The following is a 21,341-nucleotide window of genomic DNA, read 5'->3' as shown; positions in this document are numbered from 1 at the left end:
TCATTTAAGACCTATCTATGATTTTAACTTTTGATAACCTATGACTAATATTCAAATGAAATAATAGATCTGCTCCAAGCAGACACAATCCAATGCATATATAGCGCTTATTCCTCGGCCCTGGGCGCATAAAACGTCCATGCCAAACACTTATTCTCCTCGACCCGAAAGCTCGGATACAGTTCTTGTCCATAACCAAGGGTCTGGACTAACAACAAATACCCCACAGATCAACAAGAGAACAATGCCTTATTACAAGCAAATAAAACAAGAACAAAAACTACAGGGAAAACCAAAACAGAATACAAGAAAAATCAAGACAAACATAAACAAAAAACAAAACTAACAACCAAGAGCAGTACCGGAGGGGGAGTGGCGGCCAAGCCCAAGAGAATCAAGATCAAGCTTGAGGCAAACCGGATCTGAACCGCACAAGGAGACTGGAGCATGGGAAAAAGGCGGCGTCCTGAAGGGGGCTCAACAGCTGCTGGGATCGGAAGCAAGGCGCGGTGAAAACCCCTAAAGAGGTGAAGAACGAGAAACAAAACCCGCATAGGCAGGAGGAGGGGGTGGGGGGAAGCAAGGGGATGAAGAGGGAGGAAGTAAGCCCATCCCTCTTCCCCCAAGGAGAGGATCTGTGTGGCGCTCGCTAAAGAGCTAGGGTTTTTTCTAGCAAGTAATTTTAACGGGATGACATTGTCCTTAGAGAATCACATGCTTTAAAAATAAATGACAATTATAAATTACACTTTAGTTTTGTTATATTAAAATATGTTATACATCAATTATTACCAAATATCTGAAAATTAGGATTGTCAAATTATTTTATTGGTTTATACACAATAGACTAAGGAAGTAATCTTCTTTTTCTTTTTCTTTTCTGTTTTTTTTCCAAGAAAAAAAAAGAAAGATATTGGACCTTTGATTTCTAGTTTTGTAACCTTTCTGTCCGAATTTCAAAAATTATGTTCTTTGAATAAGAAGTAAAAGTTTCAAAAATTTTGAGTTTAATTTTAATAAACTAAAAAATAATCAAAATTTCAAGGTTGAAGGAAAAATAGTGGATTTGTAAGAAAATAAGTTAAAAAATAGTCTACCAACCGGAAAGTGAACTCCTTTAAATAATTGAATCCTCCAACATTATTATAACGGTTATTAAGCACTTAATAACCTCAATAACTAAAGATAAAAACAGTAATTTTTCACAGTTAACTAATTCATAATTATTTTTTTAATCTTTTTCTTGTATTTTACAATTTTAATAATCTTCTTCACGTATCTTCTATTAATTCAAAAGGTCAATCTCCATTTTCATTTCCTTGATCTATGTTAAAAAATTAATATCTTAAGAGTAGTCTATGTTTAGTATTATCTCTTTCAATTTTCACTTATTTAAAAAATTACTTTCTTAGTAAAAATAAGAAAGAAGGTAAGGCAATTTGACAAAATAAGAACCAATCTTAAAACTACACGCATACTAGTAATGTTACTCTTCACTTTACATTGACGTGTTTTATGTGACTTTCTATTTTGTTATTTTTTTAAAGTGATTAATATGAGAAACTGCTTAAAACATGCCGAATCAGACAGTGTAAAATAAGTGTAATAAATGAATGTGAAGAGAAATATTATTTTCCACATAAATACACAATCTAATTTTTAGAAAATTACATATAAAAATAACAAATTTTATTAGAAAATATTTAATTTAATAAACTTAATTAAAAAATAATTTCTTAGTAAAAATAAGAAAGAAGGAAAGTAATTTCTTAAAATCATAATTAAGCATAATAAATAAACACACAAACCCACGCCAAACATTTATTCTCAAAACAAAAACAACCAAAGACTCAGACAGAGAGAGAGAGAGAGAGAGAGAGTCAGAGAGGGAGAGAACCTTTTGCTTTTTATTGCTCGCTCTGTATCTCTCTCTCTCTTCTGTTCTCTCTCCAACAAAGCTCTTGTTGATTCTCTGGCTGTCACTATTTTTTTTATCTTTTCAGAAAATCGTGCTGTCTTTTTCTTTGGGTCTCTCTAGTTTCTCTCACCAGACAAGGAGAAGAGCTCTCCCTAAGAGAGAGAGAGAGAGAGAGAGAGAGAGAAGCTCTGCAGAAGAGTAATATGGGGATGAGGAGGAAATGGCCGTACAAGTAATGGCTCAGCAGCAAACTATGCCCAACAATGCCAACACCAGCAACAACAACACTAGCGGTAACAGTGCAAGCCAAGGCCAACAACGACAACTAGCGAAGCCAATGTTCCATGACTTTCTTGGCATGAAGAAGCCCGCCGATTCGCCTGTGGGTTTTTCCCCCAAAGCCGCCGACTCGCCGTCGGCCTCGGCGTCTATTGGGGCTTCCTCCGGTGGCGCCCGAGGGCTCATCTCTACCACCTCTGATCTGGGTTCTGGTTAGTTACTCACTCTGTCACACCTCTGCTTCACTTCACTCTGCTTTTCTGATTTTCAACTGCTGTTTCATCTGACTCCCTTTCTCTTTAGCTCCAAGGGTGGTTCTGTGATTCTGGGTTTTCTTACACAGGTTTTTTCCTTTGTATTTTGGGTGGTTTTGTTTTGATTTTCTTATTTTTGATGTTTTCTTTCTCTAGTTTATAGAGTCATCTGGGAATGTCGAAACGTTGTTTGGTTCTCTGTAGTTTCACGGGTTATTTCATTTGTATTGGGAGTTATTGTGTTCTTGTTTGTGTTGTGTGTCCGTGTAATCAAGTGGATAGTCTTGATTTTCATCTGGTGATATAGGAAGGATATCTCTCCTTTTCTTAGTCTCGGAGTGGGGTGGGTGTCTTTGATACGGGTTTGTTTCAGTGAGGTCAGTGGCGGGTTGGTTGCTTTCTAGGCTCTCTCTCTGTGTCTACTTTATTTACACGGGTTTGTTGTATCTGTTATTGTCTTGCACTTTTTTTCTTTCGGTCTTGACTTTATTCTATATTCATTTTTTTTTTGTAAACATCTCTGTTAAATTTTGTATCTAGTGTTTAGTGTTTCCTTTGCAACGTGGTTTGGTGTAAATCATGATGAATAAAATTATGTTGAATGTATATTATAGGCAATTTATTCTTTTCCTTTGATAGTTTCTTCTGATTACCAAGTGAGTAGTCGAATTAAGCATCTTATTATTGCCCCTTAGCCATTGTGTTATGATGATATGCATGCTTTGTTTTGTTTTTGTTATTTTTCTTTTTGTCCTTAAGTTGATCCCTTCCATCTTTGACCTTAATTGGTGGGCATTACTAATCTCGAAGCTTAGTTGTGGTGGTTGTTTTGCTGAAACACATTTAAGAAAGCTTGCTTTTTTTTTTCCTGATTTGGTGTCTAAATTAAATTTTCTTTTTCTCATCAATTTTAATAGAAAGACAGGTTGGAAATCATCTCGAGGGGATTCCATTTTATGGTCCAAGGAGTGATATTTCTGGGCCTGAGATAAGTAACAGAATAGTAGGAAGTAAGCGAAATAATCCCGATTCTGCTTTTATGGGGTCATCTAGAGATGGAATCTTAGACCATGACTCTCTCGAGAACTCACATTTGATTAAGGTGTGAATTATAGTGATTGATGTTTCTCCATTCTTAAACAAGCCAAAGAACCCCATACATGGATTCATATTCTCTAACATTGCTAGTCATGTTCTGATATAGTTACTCCGAAATGGAGCTGGGGGGGAGCGATATAGAAGGTCCAATGACGACGAAGTGTTCTTTGGCATGCAGTCACTGAGGCCAACTTCTGCTTCTCTTGTGTTTCAGCCTCCCACAGGCAGTAGAACCGATGCTAATGTTTCCAAATGGGAACGGCCTATGTCTATGAATGTTGGCCCTGCCATGCAGTACCCACCACGTGGGGGTCAATTTGCACCTATCCTGCATCAGGTACATTCGAACAGAGTCAGGGATGCCACTGCTGGTCCTTCAATTATCTCTCAATCAGCTGCTGATGAAGGATCTAGAACTGGAATTAAAGGCCCTGGAATTTTGAGTTCCATCAATGCCACCAGTGGTGCCTCTGAGAGGAACTCATCTGCTGTGCTGCCAAGTGGCAACAGACAGAAGTCTGGGACTAATGTTTTAGAGCCAGAATCTTCTGCTCCTCCCGGGTAAATGTGATAATATGATTTATTCTCCTCTCTGTATCTAATTCACTTTATTTTTGGGTGGTGATGTGGAGAGAGTGAAAGAGAAGTTGGATTCTTGACACCATGTATTTGTATGTGTTTTGATTGCAGTCGACTTGGGTCAACATCTGCTAGTCGGCAGATGACTATATTTTATGGCGGTCAAGCTCATGTTTTTGATGATGTCCATCCCAACAAGGTTTGTTTTCTGGTTTTCTACCAACAGTGGCTATCTTTGTTTAATGTTTCCGGTTTCTACTGTGAGGTAGATGAATAAGCTTTAAGCAAGTATGTTATTCTACTGTCTACTACATGAATAAGCTTATGGCTAGCTTAACAAGGACCTAAATTGGTTTATGTTGATGAGTCATTTGGGAAAAGTACATAGTTGATTGGTATTAACTTGGCTCAAACATATCACGGTTGCCTGCCATTGTCTGTAGAAATGCAGAGGCAGCATGATCTATAAAACAGCAGACGTATATGAGGTTTATATTGATCCATATATCCACTGCTAATAAAGAAACATGGTCCTGGATTTGTGAGTTTGTTTCCCAGCTGTACTCATGTTATTGTTACTGCAGTTTGCAATGCACAACTAAATGTGCACCTCATAATGCTTGTACAGGATTTATAACAGCATTTCGAACTCATGAACCCATATATTTTCTGTTAATTTTTTGGACAAAGCTTGTTGGAAGATCACTTCTGATTTCTGTTTTCATTTATTGTAGTTTTTATAGCAGGCCTGCTTAGGGTCCAATAATAATAATGTCGAGTCAAAATTCTAGTGGAAATTTGTACATATTACTGACCACTAGAGGACAGAGCTGCAACATTAAACTACTCCGGAGAGGAGCTTGAATTATTGACATTTATTATTAGGTGTGCAGAATGTTGAAGATGGAAACTACCAATATGACATGATTTTATTCTCTTGTTTATTTCTATTATTCTGATTGTAATCTCCTAATAATTCGTTTCCATAATATGTTTGTATTCTTCTCCTATTTAAATCCATGTAAGCATATGGAACAAACATCATGGAATAAAACAATTTCTCTCTCCTTCTCTCTTCTCTATTCTTCTATTCTCTTCAACTGGCGACTTCTGGGTTCTTGAATTTTTTTTTTTGGATTGTGAGTTCCTTCTGGGTTGGGTGCACTGTCTTGCACCCATGTCTTTGTGGCAGTGCGACTGTGCAACCCACGTGAACGCTGTGACAAAGCTTTGCTCGGCGTAATCTGGGTCGCACCACCGATGAACAATGGAGATTTGGCGGGACGATCAATTGGCGAGCACTGTTCAGTTTGACAAATTGAACGTGAAGGGTTGTTCCCTCTGGATTGTCGGGGTTTCTGGGATTTCTTTTTGGAGTTTTTGAGGATTACCAATGTGTTTTGGTGTTGGCGGCGGCAATTTGCTCTCTGGCAGCAGCGCACAAAGACTTTGTTTAGGAAGTTGTTTTTGCGATGTTGGAAAACGACATGCTGTACAGAGTTCTTCCAAAAGATCAGTCGTTAAGACCTTGCAAAAAGACAAGTTGTTCAACAATTTGCCAAACAATAGGTAAGAGTCCTAAACTACAAGCCGTTTAGCCAAAAAAAAGCAAAAGAAAAAAGATGCTGATTCATTAGTAGTTTTTGATGGTTGAATTCTAGTATTCCTTTTATTGCTTTGTAATCTCACTTGAGCCCTAGTGTTGTGTGTTGGAGCTATTTGATTTGATGTCTGAACTCAAAATGGCGGAATCGAGTTAGACCATAGAAACTCACAAAAGGGGTAGAGAGTCATGTGACCTCTCATAGTGAGAATCTAACTCTCCAAATTACAACTGTGGAGCTGGATGGCTGAATTATCTCTCTTCGTTGCAGTCGACCATGTTATATAGTAAGAGTCGAGGAAAGATAATATACTAATCTTATTAGGGGGACACCTTACTCACTGTTGCATAAATCATTAATAGGTGCCTTTTCGGTCTTAGGTTTCAAAACACCCCTTGAAGTGTTTTCCCCACCTTTCTCTACTTCAAATGGAGACTCTCCCAAGGTGTTTGGACGTGTTTGTTTTGTCCATTTTCATGGTCCAACTCGGGGTAAATTAGATCCTTGGGCCCCCAAATGTGTCTTTGTGGGTTATTTCCTACGCATTAAGGGTATAAATGTTATCATCCCCCATCGTGAAACAATGTCTCGATGGATGTTACGTTTTTTGAAACACAACCATATTTCTCCTCAGCCCAACCTCCTCTTTAGGTGGAGAATTTGAGTGAAGAGGGGGTTTTGGGTTTTTGAGTTTGTTACCTGTCCTTACTCCTATGTTAGAGCAAGAGAAACAACGGCTTACTAAGGAGTCTCCTACTGAACCAACTAATAAGTCATATGTGCAGCAAGAGTTTACCCGAGAAAGGTAAGACTTCCCTGATGCTACATGCCAAACATTGATCCTGACTCGGGTAATACTACTTTTATCCATAATATGAATCCTGTAAGACCTGTTGTCGACAATATGAATCTTCCTATTGCACAATGCAAAGGAGTTAGGTCATGCACTTACCATCCCATATCTTATTTTCTTTCCTATCAGCGCCTTTCACCATCATTTTGTTCCTTTGTGTCCAAATTGTCATATATGTTTATTCCTAGAAAGCTACATGAGGCAGTGATCCGAAGTGGAGGGCAGCAATGTTAGAAGACATGAAAGCACTTCACAAAAACAATACGTGGGATCTTGTTCAATTGCCTAATGGGAAGAAAGTTGATGCAAGTGGGTGTTCACCATCAAGCATAAGGCCCCAATGGTTCTATGGAATGATACAAGGCCAGATTAGTTGCAAAAGGCTTTACACAAACTTATGGGATTGACTATGAGGAAACATTTGCTCCAATAGCAAAGATGAACTCAATTAGAGTTCTACATTTTGTAGTAGCAAATTTGGATTGGCCTCTGCACCAATTTGATGTAAAAAATGCATTTCTTCATGGAGATCTAGAAGAAGTAATACATGAAGTTCCTCATGGGCTTGAAGATTCATTCTCCATGGGAAAAGTTTGCAAACTAAAGAAGACTTTGTATGGCCTAAAAAATCGTCTAGAGCATGGTTCGAGCGGTTTTACTGGGCTATGTAGAGATTTGGTTGCAAGCAAAGTCAAGCTAATCGTACACTTTTTTATTAAGCATTCCATTCAAGGAAAGGTAACATCTTTGATTGTGTATGTTGATGATATTGTAGTAACTGGAAATGATGATGAGGAGATACAATACTTAAAAAACTCTCTGGCCAACGAGCTTGAAATAAAGACTTAGAGCCTGTTTGGGATCGTATTTGATGGGCCTAAAAGTGCTTTTAACACTCAAAAAGTTCGTTTGAAGAAAAAAGTACTCGTTTGGTAAAAAAATTAAAAGCGCTTTTAAGGGTTCAAAAAGCTTAAAAATAGCCAAAACGCACTTTTGGCAAAAGTTTAAAAATGAAGCTTTAGCCTAAAAGAGCTTTTTGACTTAAAAACTCTATTTCTCAAACGCAATTCCAAATAGGCTCTTAGGCAATTTGAAGTATTTTTTGGACACTGAGGTAGCAAGGTCAAAACATGGTATATTTATCTCCCACCGGGAATATATCCTTGACCTTTTCATGGAAGGATGATTGCTTAGATGTAAAGCCAATGATAATCTAAGAACCTGAGAGAAGCTAGTGAGAGTCCTCTGTTGTATGAGGATAGATATTAGCGATTGGTTGGCCGGTTGATTTATTTATCTCACCCCCGCCCAGACAGTACATATGTTGGTGTGGTGAGTCAATTTAAGTATTCTCTATGAGAGCCTCATATGGAAGAAGTTTACTGGATCTTTTGCTACCTAAAATCCTCACCAGGTAAGGGATTGTTGTTTTCTCGACATGATCATTTCGAAATAGTAGCCTATATAGATATAGATTGGCAAGATCAATTATGGATCAACGGTCCATGCTAGGATGTTGTACATTTATGAGAGGTAATTTAGTTATATGGCATAGCAAGAAACAATAAATGGTTGCCAAATTCAGTGTGAAAGCATAATATAGAGCCATGAGTCATAGAGTGTGTGAAATATTTTGGTTGAAGATACTCTTGAAAGAGCTTGGGTTTGATTACAAGGATTCTATGAGATTGTATTGTGACAATGCGGCAATTAATATTGCTCACAGTCTAGCCCAACATGATCGAACCAAGCATGTTGAAGTTGACTGTCTATTAAAGAAAAACTTAAGAGTAGGTATATTCTGCACGTTGTATGTGAAGACAAGAGAACAACTTGCGGATATCTTGACAAAGGGAGCAGAGATAGAACTACGCATAGATTGGGGTGGGCCATGGCCACCTCCGGTTTTATAATTTTATAATTATTTTTACTTTCAAATTTTGCATTTGAGACAAAAAAAAATTTAGTTTGGCCTCGGGGCTCAAAAGAAAGTAGTCCACAATTTTTTGTTTGGCCTAGATCTATAAAAACAATCCAAAATTTTTAAGAATACATTGGGCCTCTCAAACCAGAAAATTCATATGACCATAACGCCCCAAACCCATGGATGCCCTACGTATTTCTCCAAAATCCATATTGTTTTCTAGAGTGCAGTGTGCATACGAGGAGAATGCGTTTTTTCATAGAGTAAGGTTTTCTTAATCGCTTACTGCTCCCCAATTCAATTATAGGCGATTTTCAAAATTTAGGAGAATGTTGAGTTTCATTTTAATAGATGATTGAATTTAAAATTGAAATATTTTAAGAAACAATTATTTTGCTTATGTTTTCTTAACACTAATAGATACTAATTTTATTTTTTATATGTTGATTTAATATTAATATATTTATCATTCACTCTTTGGCCCCCCTATTTTAATATTTTTCTCATTTATACTTTGGCTCATGTCGATAAAAATTTCTAGTTCCGTCCCTGAAAGGGAGTGTCTAGTGACTAGTAGTGCTCTTCCTTTAGGCTTATGCAGACTGGGCATGCGAGACATCTATGCCTCCGCTTGAAGGGGATTGTTGAAGATGAAAACTTATGATATGACATGATTTTATTCTTTTATTTATTTCTATTATTATGATTGAAATCTCCTAATAATTCATTTCCATAATAAGTTTGTATTCCTCTCTTATTTAAGGTGCATTTGGAATTGCGATTTCTTAAACCCAAAGTGTAATTTTAAACTAAATCGTAGAAAATAGATTGTTTGGGATTGCATTTTTAAAATAGTGTGATTTGAAAATGTAGAAAATTTGCATTTTCAAATCGCAGGTAAGAATATTTTTTTCAAAACGCACAATTTAAAAGGTTAAACTGCGATTTTAAAGTCTAAACTGTGATTTTGCCAAATGCTTAACTGTGTTTTTAAAAATCACTTTTCAACTCGCACATTTTTAAATCGCAAATCCAAACGGAGCCTTAAACCCATGTAAGCGAATGGAACAAACATCATGGAATAAGACAGTTTCTCTCCTTCTCGTCTCTTTTCTTCTCTGTTCTTCTCTTCTCTTCTCTTCAACTCAGAAAACCAGTTAATGATATCTTTTGGTTAACTGTCTTTAACAGTCAGTTTCCTGTTTTGCTTTGTCTCAGCAATTGTTATGAATTTGTGTCTTCTGAGTACTATTCAGCTTATGATGCTCACTTTCAAAACACACTATTGGCACTTCCAAGGTTGTAGTTAACTACTAAGTTTGCTAATCTGCATGCAGAAGAATTATACCGGTAGAACTCCTTTGCTAAATATGAGAATCTGCATCCACAAATGCACTACTTAGTCTATAAATTGCAGTGCAAAACTTTTTTTTAAAGTTTTTGGAAATGTATGTGTGGCTATTCTCAAATCATCAACACAAGTACTGAAGTAAATACTGTGTCAGGCTTGCACTTAGATTCATAAGAGTGTTGGATTTTTTAGGCCTTCACATCTGATGATGGGAATTGTTGATGAACTGTTTAAAGTCTTGTTATGTTTTAAGGAAGATCCATCATTATCTCTCTCATGGATTGTTATGATATCCATAGATCATGAATATGAAACAACCATGTTAAGCACTCCAGGAACATGTTTGTTTTGTGCTGAAGTAACTTCATTTTCATGTTGCTTCTTTCAACAAAACCTTAGCCCATGGTGTCAAATCACTTTAGGAAATTTATTTGTTGATCTTTCTTCCACATATCCTGTATCTCAATCATCAAAGCTGGAAATTACTGGAAAAGGTCTTTCATTGTATTTGTGTCTGTCATTACTTGCACAGGTCCTTGTACTCGGTTGTTTTGATGAAAAAAGAAATTGGGCTCTCATTGCCCTTATTATAAGGATTTCCCTGGTGTCAATAAGACAATCTGCCCATATCCCAGCATGTTATGTACCATGGATGCTTGGAGAACCGTGCTTTGTGCACAGTAGTTGTATCAAATTGGAACATCTTCTATACTTCATAGGTACCACCATAAGCTCATGGCTGTAGGACATAAACTTAAGTTAACTGGATGGCCCTGTCACTGCTGTAGGATGCATAAGCAAATCATGTTATTCATGACTTCATCCCTTCATTGTTGTAGGGCCACAGCTGTTGCTAAGAATTCACTACCCAATACAGGCACTGAATGTGTGGCAACAAATTTTTTGCTTAAGCTTTATAAATATATGTTTTTTTTTTTATCTGGAAGTTGTCGAATTTCCTAGACAATGACAATCACAATCATGCACCATGAGGTACTTGAGATGTTTAGGAGGCATGGTTCAGGATACTTTTAAGGCAAGAATTGCTTATTCACATTACTAATTCTCATGTCTAAATCTTCTCTTAAAAACATGTGCTTGCCAAATGTCAGCAACCTTGATATACTAGAGTACCGGTAATGCATTTACACATTCTTCTTGTACTCTTGATTTGTCTAATCCTCCCATATTGCTAGATCTTCCTGATGAAAGTCTTAAATGTAGTAGTTCTACTCATGTCTCATTATGCTTATTATGAAAACTATTTTGGCGCTTCATTGGTTCAGGTGCATCATGCTTTTCTTGAATTGTATAAGGCCCCGTTTGTCTTGGCATAAAATGTTTTATGTCGGAAAATGTTTTCAAAGAAAACTGGCTATTTTTGGTGTTTTGTTGCAAACCTGAAAATGGTCTACAAAACATTTTCAAGTGTTTAACTGGAACCTGAAAATGCTCTAAAAACACTACCAAAAACCACCATCACTGTCTCCCCCCTCGCCCAAAATCAGCACATGCCCATTACCGATATCACACTTGGTCCCAATAGCCAACACCGTGGTCAAGTACTTGACATCTAGACCCTGCTTCTTGAGCTTCACCTGGGTGTGGTGCTCCACCGAATGTGCATTGGTCAAGACCCTCCTCCCCCCACTGACGAACCCACTACTGTTCGAGTTGTATTGGTTCTCCCTCTGCCACATGAACTTGAAATTGATCTCCATGTGAATACAAAAGACATTCACCATCATGTCCATGGAGAGCACCACCCTCACCATGCTCTCCCACCTCATCGGCTCTGAAACTATTGCAGTGGAGTTTGTCATTGTCCTTGCGTGGGCTCTAGCACTCTGGTGAAGCCGCTATGTTGGGCTGCGGGTTATCATCATTCTTGACGTTACGGGGACAACCATGGCCGCGCTGGGAGCCAATGGGTTGATCGTGGGTTTGGTGGTGGTGGGGATGGGGATGGGGACTAAGATGACATTGTTTTCTGCTGCGGTGGTGTATTGGAAGTCTTTGTTCTCTTTGGTTGGCCGAAAATGTTTTACAAAAACAAAGTGTAAAATATTTGATACTCCACTAGCCTTGTTTTCTTTGGTCAATTGAAAATGTTTTTGGTTTAACAAAAAATTCAGCTGCCCTAAACATTTAAGAGGGGGGAAAACATTTTCTAGAAAAAGTTTTACTCTGCAACAAACAGGGCCTAAAATTATTCGTTAGTTCTTCATGCAAGGGTAAATCATGCAAGCTGCAGAAGTTTTACCATCCATTTTGTGCCAGTATTATTGTGTGGTTCCTTGGGAATCTTACCTATTACTTCCTCTTTTGGATACGATAGTTGTTTTGTTGATGTCCATATTCAGTTCACTTAGGTTTGTCTTCTTTCATTTCTGTCATGATATGGTGGGTTTCAATGGGATGAAATTTACTATTCAATGTCTTCAAGATACTGGCGAATACATGTATTTTGGCGTAGCTTGTTGTTTCTCCAAGTTGATACTAAATAATGAACATGAAAGTTCTTGAACAATCAGCAGAACACAGGGTTGCTAAAGAAAATGAAAAAAAATAGCTCCATCTTGGACTGTAGGCTGGCTTGTATTCTTAGTGATCAATTTTCCTGATTTTCTTCTTATGTTCTCTTCTTCTTTCTCCCATTTTTAGTTGCTCTCTTGTATACTTCCTGTGTACTTGGGTTGCACCGTTTTGTGCTCTTTAATGCATTATTACTTATCAAAAAATAAGGTCCTTGATTCCCCTTAAATATTACTTTACTTCTCAAAAAATAAGGTCCTTGATGAATACTAACTCAAAGAGAATTTGCAATATTATTTACTTTTTGTACCTGTATATTAAATACTGGAATTATTTACATTTAGCACACTTCTCAAGAAACAGACGAATTGAAAGCTAGCAAAACTAAGAGGAGCATCTCAATTCCATGGGTATTTGGTACATGCTTCTCGGTTTCCTGGGGATTTTAGGTGGTCCTCATGTCATTGGATTTTATGCTATTACGGCACCTGAAATAATTACTTCTGCATGACATGACATGATCACTATTTGTTTCCAAATATATATTTCAGGCAGATGTTATAATGGCCTTAGCTGGATCAAACGGAGGCTCTTGGTCAACAACCTTCTCGCCCAAATCAACTGCAAGGCCAGCTGGTGAAAGTAGCATGCCTGGTGGAGACAATGAAACAGGAGGCATGGCAATTAACATGGCACTTTCTCGGGAGTTTCGTGGGAGGTTATCCACCAGTGGTGTTTCTAATCATGGAGGTGGCTCGGGTGATCAAACATCAACACCATCAGGTGATCTTCCTGCCCAATGACCATGTCTTTGAGGTGCTGTTGTTTGATACAGAATGAAAAGTGACATCCAATTTGGTTTACATGAATGCGTTAACTTTGCTTTGTCTTGGCACCTAAAATCAGTCTATCTTAAAACACCTGCTGAAATACTTCATTTCGGAATAGGATCCTCTCCATTTCATACATGATCTCAACGCTGATAAGTCTCTTAAAAAATTTAAATAATGTGGCATTATGTACACCGTAAGATGTACCAACTTTAAATCCTGACCATGAAATGAAGATCTTTGTCCATTCATTTCAGGATTTCAGCCATGATTCTCTCTCTCTCTCTTCTTTTGTTTAATATCATATGTACTGTTATTGATTGCTAAAAACTATTGTAGGGGGACTTCAAGGCAGCATTATACCAAAAGATACAAGCAACCCTGTTCATGCAGCAGAATCCAATCCAGAAGCAAAAAGAGAGCTATGATGTTAAGACTCGAATAGGTGTTAATTATTTCTAAATCTAGATACAGGTTAGGGTAAAAGAGCTTATTCTTCCTCTAATATTTTTTGGGCTCTCTACCCTTTTCTTTTTTGGTGGTGGGATGGGGCTTTCCTTGTTTGTAGGGGACCCAATTGAGCTATTAGATTCATAATCAGGTACAGCACTTTGCCAAATCTATAATATGCTTTTACTTTGATGCCTCATGAAAATGGAACCATTTCAATTCATAATATTATCCTGCATCAAATAGTATATATATACATATATTGTAAGAGTTGGAGTTGATTAGGGTAAGCAGTGTTTAATTTCACACTTCACCACCCTGGGAGTCTATGTTCTTCAAACGTTTTCTCCCTTCTGTTGCTTTCCTGAGTTTTGACTCACAATATACTATATTTTGAGTAGAGTATATAGTATATGTTTTCATGGAGAAATGCTATATACTATATTTTTATCTTACAATGCCGATGTGTCAGTCTTAATCAACATTTATCTTACAACTATTTTATAATGCTAACGTGGTAGTCTTGATTGATTTTTTTTTTTTTTCAAATAAAATAAAATTGTGAGATAAAAAATATAGTATTATTTGCTTACGTACTCTATTCTAGAAGTAGGAATTATTTTTTTCTTGTACTTCTTTGTCTTAGAAGTAAAGCTATACAATGTTGTTGTCGTGTGTATCTTTGCCATATCTGCATATCTTCTAAAACAAAGAAAAAGAGAGAAAGAAGGAATACGTGGCCTCCTGATTTTGATTTTTTTTGGAATTTTTAGAGGGAAAGAGGGATACGTCTTGTGAATCTACTACTTTCTCTAATTGGGTGGAATTTGGATTTAGCCTTGTGAATCTCATCCTCATATCTTCTCATTTTCAAATTATTTAAAAATAAAAAACAGAAAAAGAGCTACCTTCTTCTGACTAATGGAGTTGGGTAGGTTGGCATTGATGTTATGAGCATCAATGAAGTCTATCCACACACACACAAAATAATAATTGGAGGCGGCCGAGCCAAAGGGGTTCATTATTTGTTTGTTTGGGTAAACTTTTATATTTAGATTACTATTTTAAATTATTTGTTTTTATATATATATATATATATATATATATATATATATATATATATTTCAAAATATAAAAATTCGTTGAGAGACTTGAGACCAATTGAAACAATTAATGTTAAGCATGACAAAATAAATTGCAAGATACATTTATATATTTTAAATAATAAATAATTTTTTTTTGAATTTATTTATTTATTTTCTTAATTATATTTTTGTAATAATGTTTGTTTTATTTTATTTTTTTAATCTTGACCCCCCTAAAACAAAATGCTGGCTCCGCCACTGATTGGTGGCCCAATGAATTTTTATCTATTTGTATATTGAGTGACTTTTTAGACCCATTTATCATGCCACATCAGCTGGTATGAAATAAGCGTGAAGAGTAAGATTACTTTTGTATATTTTATTTGTTAATTGAATAATGCTACTCTTTACACCCATGTCACGCCGGCTGACATGTATAAGCAACTTAAACACATTATATCAATCGGTATGACATGAGTTTGATAAATGACTAAATGAATGTGAAATGTAGTGTTACTCTTATTTGTTCGTTTGTTTATTCATTCATTTTCTTTTGGACAAAGTTTTCCTTTAAAATTTCTTCCATCCCATTCTTTAAAATTGGCGTTTGTCTAAAATGCACGTGATTTTCATATACAATTTTTTTGCATATATTTTTAAACAAAGAGAATCATATGAATTTTGAACACACGTCAATTGAATAGATTCCTCCAACTCATAACAGAGAAAAAAAATTTGTCAACTCTTTCTTTCATATGGGCTTGAATACTTTGAATAATATATATATATATATATATATTAAAAAAGAAGAAGGAATGATTAAAAATTGGTCCTTAAGTTTTAACCTATTTAAAAATTACTCCTTAAGTTTCTAAAAAAAGAAAAAAATAATAATTACTCTTTAGGGTTTAATGATCACTTTAAAAATTACTTTCCCTCCTTTTCTGTTCAAATTATTTCTATGGGGTTGAAGGGTTGACCTCCACCCTTCTTGTGTGGGGATGGAGGGCTGCCTCCAAGCCCCTTCTTTATGGGGGTGGAGGCTGGAAGAGGCATTTTTTTTTTTTTCTAGATATAATTGTAATTTCATGGGACCGATGTGTATGATGTGTCCAACTGTCTATTTTATTATGTAATTGTGTGTGACTTTACGATCAGAACAAAACTAGGGTTTCTCATTTGGAGGGTAAAAGTATGAATGAGAGGTCAAGCTTAAGTTTGATAATGGCTAAACTTAGTTTTTAAGCCTAAAAATACATATATTTTTAACCTAATAAAACAAATTTAAGAGAAAATTTGAAAACCAATGTCCCCCCTCTTGGCCTATACGTAGTTCCGTCCTTGCTTGATTACCTACGGATTTGGTAAAAACTACGTTAGAAAATTTGATGGGAAAATTGACGAAGAGTGTGTTTTAAAGTATTAAAACCTATTGACCAATATTTTATTTTTCCTACAATTTAAACGCGTAATATACATACTATCTATTTTTTGTATTTATATATTCACGTAACAATACATAAACTTGATCGAAGCTTAAAACTCTTATCAGTATTACAACTAGTTTTCATGCTAAATTATTTTTATTATTGTTATTATTATCAACAACATAGTTATAAAAAAAAAAAAATACTATCTAATTTCTTTGACCTATTAAGATCGAAGTGAAAAATATGTGTGCATGTGTAAGATTTTAAACAGAACAAAGTTAAATTATATCAAATTATAATAACATGAGAAATAAGTAATATGTGTTTTATTTATTGCTTTGTTTGAAACTATAATGTCCCTTTTCCCTTCAACCAAAACTACCATTGGGGTTATATTATCTTATTTTTGTGCAAAAAATGACAAAAATATTCCTAATAAAAAATTTAGAAAAATGAAAAAAAAAAAAAATTTCTTGAATTTGTCTTTTTATTTTTATAGATTTTTTTTTATTAGGGATACTTTTGTCATTTTGGGTGGGGTGGGGGTGGGGTGTTGAAAATATTACAAATTGCTTGGTAGTTCGACATAGTAAAAGTACTTTCCCCCAACTTTTATTTACATTTTTTGTGCAAAATGTTTTGATAATCTAGATTAATGCTACACGTACCATTATTTTACAACTATTTTACAACTTTTAGAGTAATGCTACATACTCATCTTCTATCCCACTTCCATACTATTGAGCTAACATGTGCTCAGCTCTTGGATAAGCCTTTATTAAAAAAAGAAAAAATTTAAGAACTGATGGATACTACCATATCATCCCAGTGGTATTGGATTAAGATGGGAGATGGATATTTAGAATACTCGAAATGCTCATACGTGTCAAAAATTGTAAAATGGTTGGAAGTCTAGCATTTTTCCTTTGATTCATCCAATTCTTTAGAGAGTAATGATATGCCTACAATTCCTTTACAACTTGATGACACATGATAACAAGTTGTAAAAGAGTGAGTAGTTAGCATTTAAAATTTCATTTAATATAGTAATATGCCTCTAATTACTTAATAACAAAAGGAAAAGTCATTATAAGCGCATATTCTGGCATTCCCGATTGTGATGTCACGGAATTTTAATTGTGACAATGTCCCTTCAATGCTAAAATTGTCAATGTTCCCCCAATGTGTGAGAATTACCCTCAGTAGGTCAAAAAAAAACTAAAACTTCTAGAAAAATCCTAAAACTAACAAAAAAAAAATCCACACGTTGGCCAATTTTTTTTTTTTTTTTTAAATCAATTTTATAAGAAAAAAATTTAAAAAATTTCGATTTTTTTTTTTAAATTGAAAATTTTCGTTTTTTTATTTTTATTTATTTTTATAATTTTATTTAAATAAAAATTTACGTTTAAAAAAAATAAAATTTTCGTTTAACAAAATGAAATTTTTTGTTTTTCAAAACTAAATAAAAAAATAGTTTTTTTTTTTTAAATAAACATTTCCGTTTTAAGAAAAAATTAAAAATTTTTGTTTAAAAAAATTGTTTTTTTTTTTTAAATTATTTTTAAATTAAAATTTTTCGTTTTTTAAAAAAATCAATTTTTTTTTTAATTTATAGGGGTATTTTTGTCTTATTGAAAAATTTATAGGGGCATTTTTGTCTTATTGCTAGTCTTGGGGAGGGGAGGGACATTGACAATGTTTTAGTAGTTTGGAGGAGATATTGTCACAATTGAAAGTTTATGGGGAACATTATCAATTAGGTGGTAGTTTGAGGGGGGTATGTGGACTTTATCCTAAAAAAACATAATCAATCTATTGAAACAAGAGTTACAAGATGGTTTGTGTAAATTAAATTTATTGATTTTAATGTAGAAGTAGAAGAGACGTGCAACGTTCAAATTCTTTCACTATAAATACCGTATTGTATAAAATCAGATAATTAAGAAGAAAAAAAAATGTAGCTAAAAAAAGGCTTTGACTTATGGACGTAGACTATAGACTAAGCCATACTACAAAAAAAGGGCAAAATAGTGACATTTGAAAGTTGACGTTTTAAGCCCAATAATAGTGACCTTTTACGCGTGAATAGTAACACTATTCAAACGTCACTATTTTATAAATAGTGACGTTTGAAAAGTAAAACACCGCATTTTAATGACTTTTTTTTCTTTAAAAAATGTCACTATCCCAAACGTCACTAATTGAGTTTTTTTTTTAGTGCCACCTTAATTCTCTCGTCTATCTTTCACTCTACTATCTTTAAATTATGAAACTTTACACATTCAACTCTCCCAACAACAAAAATTATGATAAAAAAAAAAAAAAAAAAAATTCCCTTGCCCCCTCACTCGGAAGATAATGATGAGTTATTATTATTATAATGTGGGAAATTCAGACGGTGAATCCCATTTCACCTCATCCTCCACTTGTATTGGTTTCTCTAGTCCCCCAAGAGGTAGGTAAAGAGAGGCTTTCAATTCCCATAAAAGTCACCAAGCTTCGATGACTTCCATGACCTTTTCTATTTGAGAAAGATGAGTAGAATTTAAGTGAGTTAAATATGTGAGAGGCACTTCCAATTCCACGCCAGTTGGAGAAAGCAGGTTTTTATCCATGTTCTTTTCTTTTTCTCTTCTTTGTTTTTTTTTTTCCTCTAGTAAGACAAAATAGGGGAAAAGATACAAATGGGTCATTTTCCGATCTCGATTCTAGTAATTTGTTGTTTGAAGGATATAATAAATATAAGAAAATTCTTATGAAGTCCACTTGTTGCAAGTGGGCGGAGACTTCCGAGGCTTGCTCGACAGATGAGCCTTTATTAAAATTCTCTTATATTTACTATCAAATTGCTAGCAATCTAAGCAGTAAAATTGCTTAAATCTTTTTCCATCATTTTCAATGTCTAATCAAAGCTCTAACAGGGAAAACAAAACGGGAATATTTGAGAAAAATAAGAAAAGACCGATTTGAAGAGATTATAGATGCAAGAACACTTCAAAAAAAAAAATAAATAAATAAAAATTTTGATTGCAAAATAAAATCTCTCAATTTCACTTGACAGGAAATAGGTTAAAAATACTATATATATATATATATATATATATATATAGTATTTAAAAGCAAATTACATTACAAATCTACAAACCTAATAGATCCCTAAAACCAAACCCACTACAAAAGAAGAAGAATTGACTTTCCACTGATTTATAAGAATTAAAATCCCACTATGAGATTTAATTTAATTAATATTTCTCTTTCTCTCTCTCTCCCAATTAACTTTTTAAATTACTATAATGAGAAGATGGAGCATACCCACCTATATAAACGTACAGCACAGTAAATATATATATGATTTCATGATAAGTACCCATTTGCGGCAGTGACAAGCATTCTCCCTATTTTAACTAAAATGAAAAAATCTATCATATGATACCGATTTACGATTTAAAATGTGCGATTTTAAAGTATAATTTTTAAAAATGTAATTACTTGTTTGGTGAAATCGTGATTTGACTTTTAAAATCGCACTTTATCCTTTAAAATTATGTGTTTTAAAAACACACTATTGCCTGCAATTTGAAAGTGTAGATTTTTTTTCTTCTATGTTTTCAAACTGTGATTTTTTAAGAACGCACATCCAAATGATACAATTTTGGCATTCGAAATCGCATGCCAAACAGACTCAAAATCTCACAAATTAATCTAATAGTGTATATATTGTTATATGGTGAATATGTTGTCAAGTGTATTAAATCACAATTTATCCCAAAAGTTTAAGTTCATAAAAAGAGGTAAATTTAAATATTTAATCAATAATTTAATAACGTGATTAAAATGTTAAAAAATATATATGAAACAAAATAAAATCTAAACCTCATTTTAGTTGAAATGAAGTGTGTTAAAGGGTAAAATCAACCATTAATTAACCACCCACATGCTTAGTCCTCGATTTGGAGATCCCTGCAAGGCTGCAAGACAATCAAGGTTAGAATGACATGCCGCAAAGAGGGGAGGGGAGTGGCAGCGCCACTTCCGATACTTAAGTCAGTAACGTATAGAGACGACGATGAAGGAGATAGATGGAGATTAATAATTAAGGGCATGGGAACATACTTGGGTCTAGCATCCTTATATAGGCTAATACTATTTAATGAGTTGTCTTTTCTCGATTTCTATTATACGCTACTTTCCATATATATAGGATCCTTATGAATGTGTGTTGCAAGTAAGTTGTGTTTGAGACGGCTATCTGTTGAACTGGTGGGATGTTGAACAAGTGTGTGGGCTTGGCGGGATGTCGAATGATATGTAGAGTCCCATACGTCTATTATTTCAGCTATCCCCCATTTCCTTGGACTACTTGTATAGGTCAATGAAAATCAAGTTGAATACATGATCATTGGCTTTCGTTTCGGTTGAAGATAATATCTTCAATTCAAAAGTGGATGATTTTTCATTCCGGCAGGGCGGCATATGAAACAAAATAAAATCTAAATCCCATTTCACTTGAAATAAAGTGAATGATTTGAAATGAAGTGGATGATTTTTCCTTTCCAATAAAGCGGTATATGAAACAAAATAAAATCTGAACCCCATTTCAGTTGAAATCAAATGGATGATATATTTATTTCCGGCAGGACGGTTAGCTAAAAAGGCTTGTGATCTCCATGATTTACTCCATTTGTTCGCAGCAGGGCGGTTGGCTAAAGGTTAGAATAGTAATCTCCATGATTTACTCCTTTTTGAAATTCAACTTAATTTTCTTCCCCAAAATCATGTGCCGCTCGACTTCAGCCACACGTACATATTTTCCATGAAACCATTGACTAAAATAATTTCGTTTTGAATATTAATTGATTTATATATTATATTGATCAATATAGTAATAATATTAAATTTAATTAAAAATTAATGAAATAAATAACTAAATAAGAGGTATATTATTAGAATGTAGTGTGTAGATATTCCTATAACAAAGCTCCAAGCCTGCAATTACCCTTCTGTCTTTATTTATTTTTATTTTAATTTTTTTTATATATAAAAAAAAAATCATGAAAATGCTACTTAATATAATTGGGATAATTATAAGGTTTCCACATGTCAAAAAAAAAAAAAAAAAATTATAAGGGGTTTCCATTATATATGCCA

The 21,341-nt window shown here is 34.5% G+C and overlaps 1 protein-coding gene across 2 annotated transcripts; it reads left to right on the top strand.

The window, feature by feature from the left end:
- The first annotated feature begins 1,849 nt into the window (after positions 1-1,849).
- Positions 1,850-13,901, top strand: LOC132189239 (protein TIFY 8). Of its 2 annotated transcripts, XM_059603874.1 has the most exons (6): positions 1,855-2,409; positions 3,369-3,553; positions 3,656-4,110; positions 4,240-4,327; positions 12,947-13,178; positions 13,565-13,901. In XM_059603874.1, exons 1-6 carry the CDS (start codon positions 2,139-2,141, stop codon positions 13,651-13,653), a joined length of 1,320 nt encoding a protein of 439 aa, XP_059459857.1. In that variant the 5' UTR covers positions 1,855-2,138; the 3' UTR covers positions 13,654-13,901. The 2 variants fall into 2 exon arrangements, with proteins under 2 accessions (XP_059459859.1, XP_059459857.1); XM_059603876.1 differs by lacking the exons at positions 12,947-13,178; positions 13,565-13,901 and adding an exon at positions 12,740-12,926 and having other exon boundaries at positions 1,850-2,409.
- Positions 13,902-21,341: the final 7,440 nt, after the last annotated feature.

This window comes from Corylus avellana, chromosome ca8, assembly GCF_901000735.1.
Source record: "Corylus avellana chromosome ca8, CavTom2PMs-1.0".
Lineage (NCBI taxonomy): Eukaryota > Viridiplantae > Streptophyta > Magnoliopsida > Fagales > Betulaceae > Corylus > Corylus avellana.
This window is presented reverse-complemented; position numbering and strand designations above follow the sequence as displayed.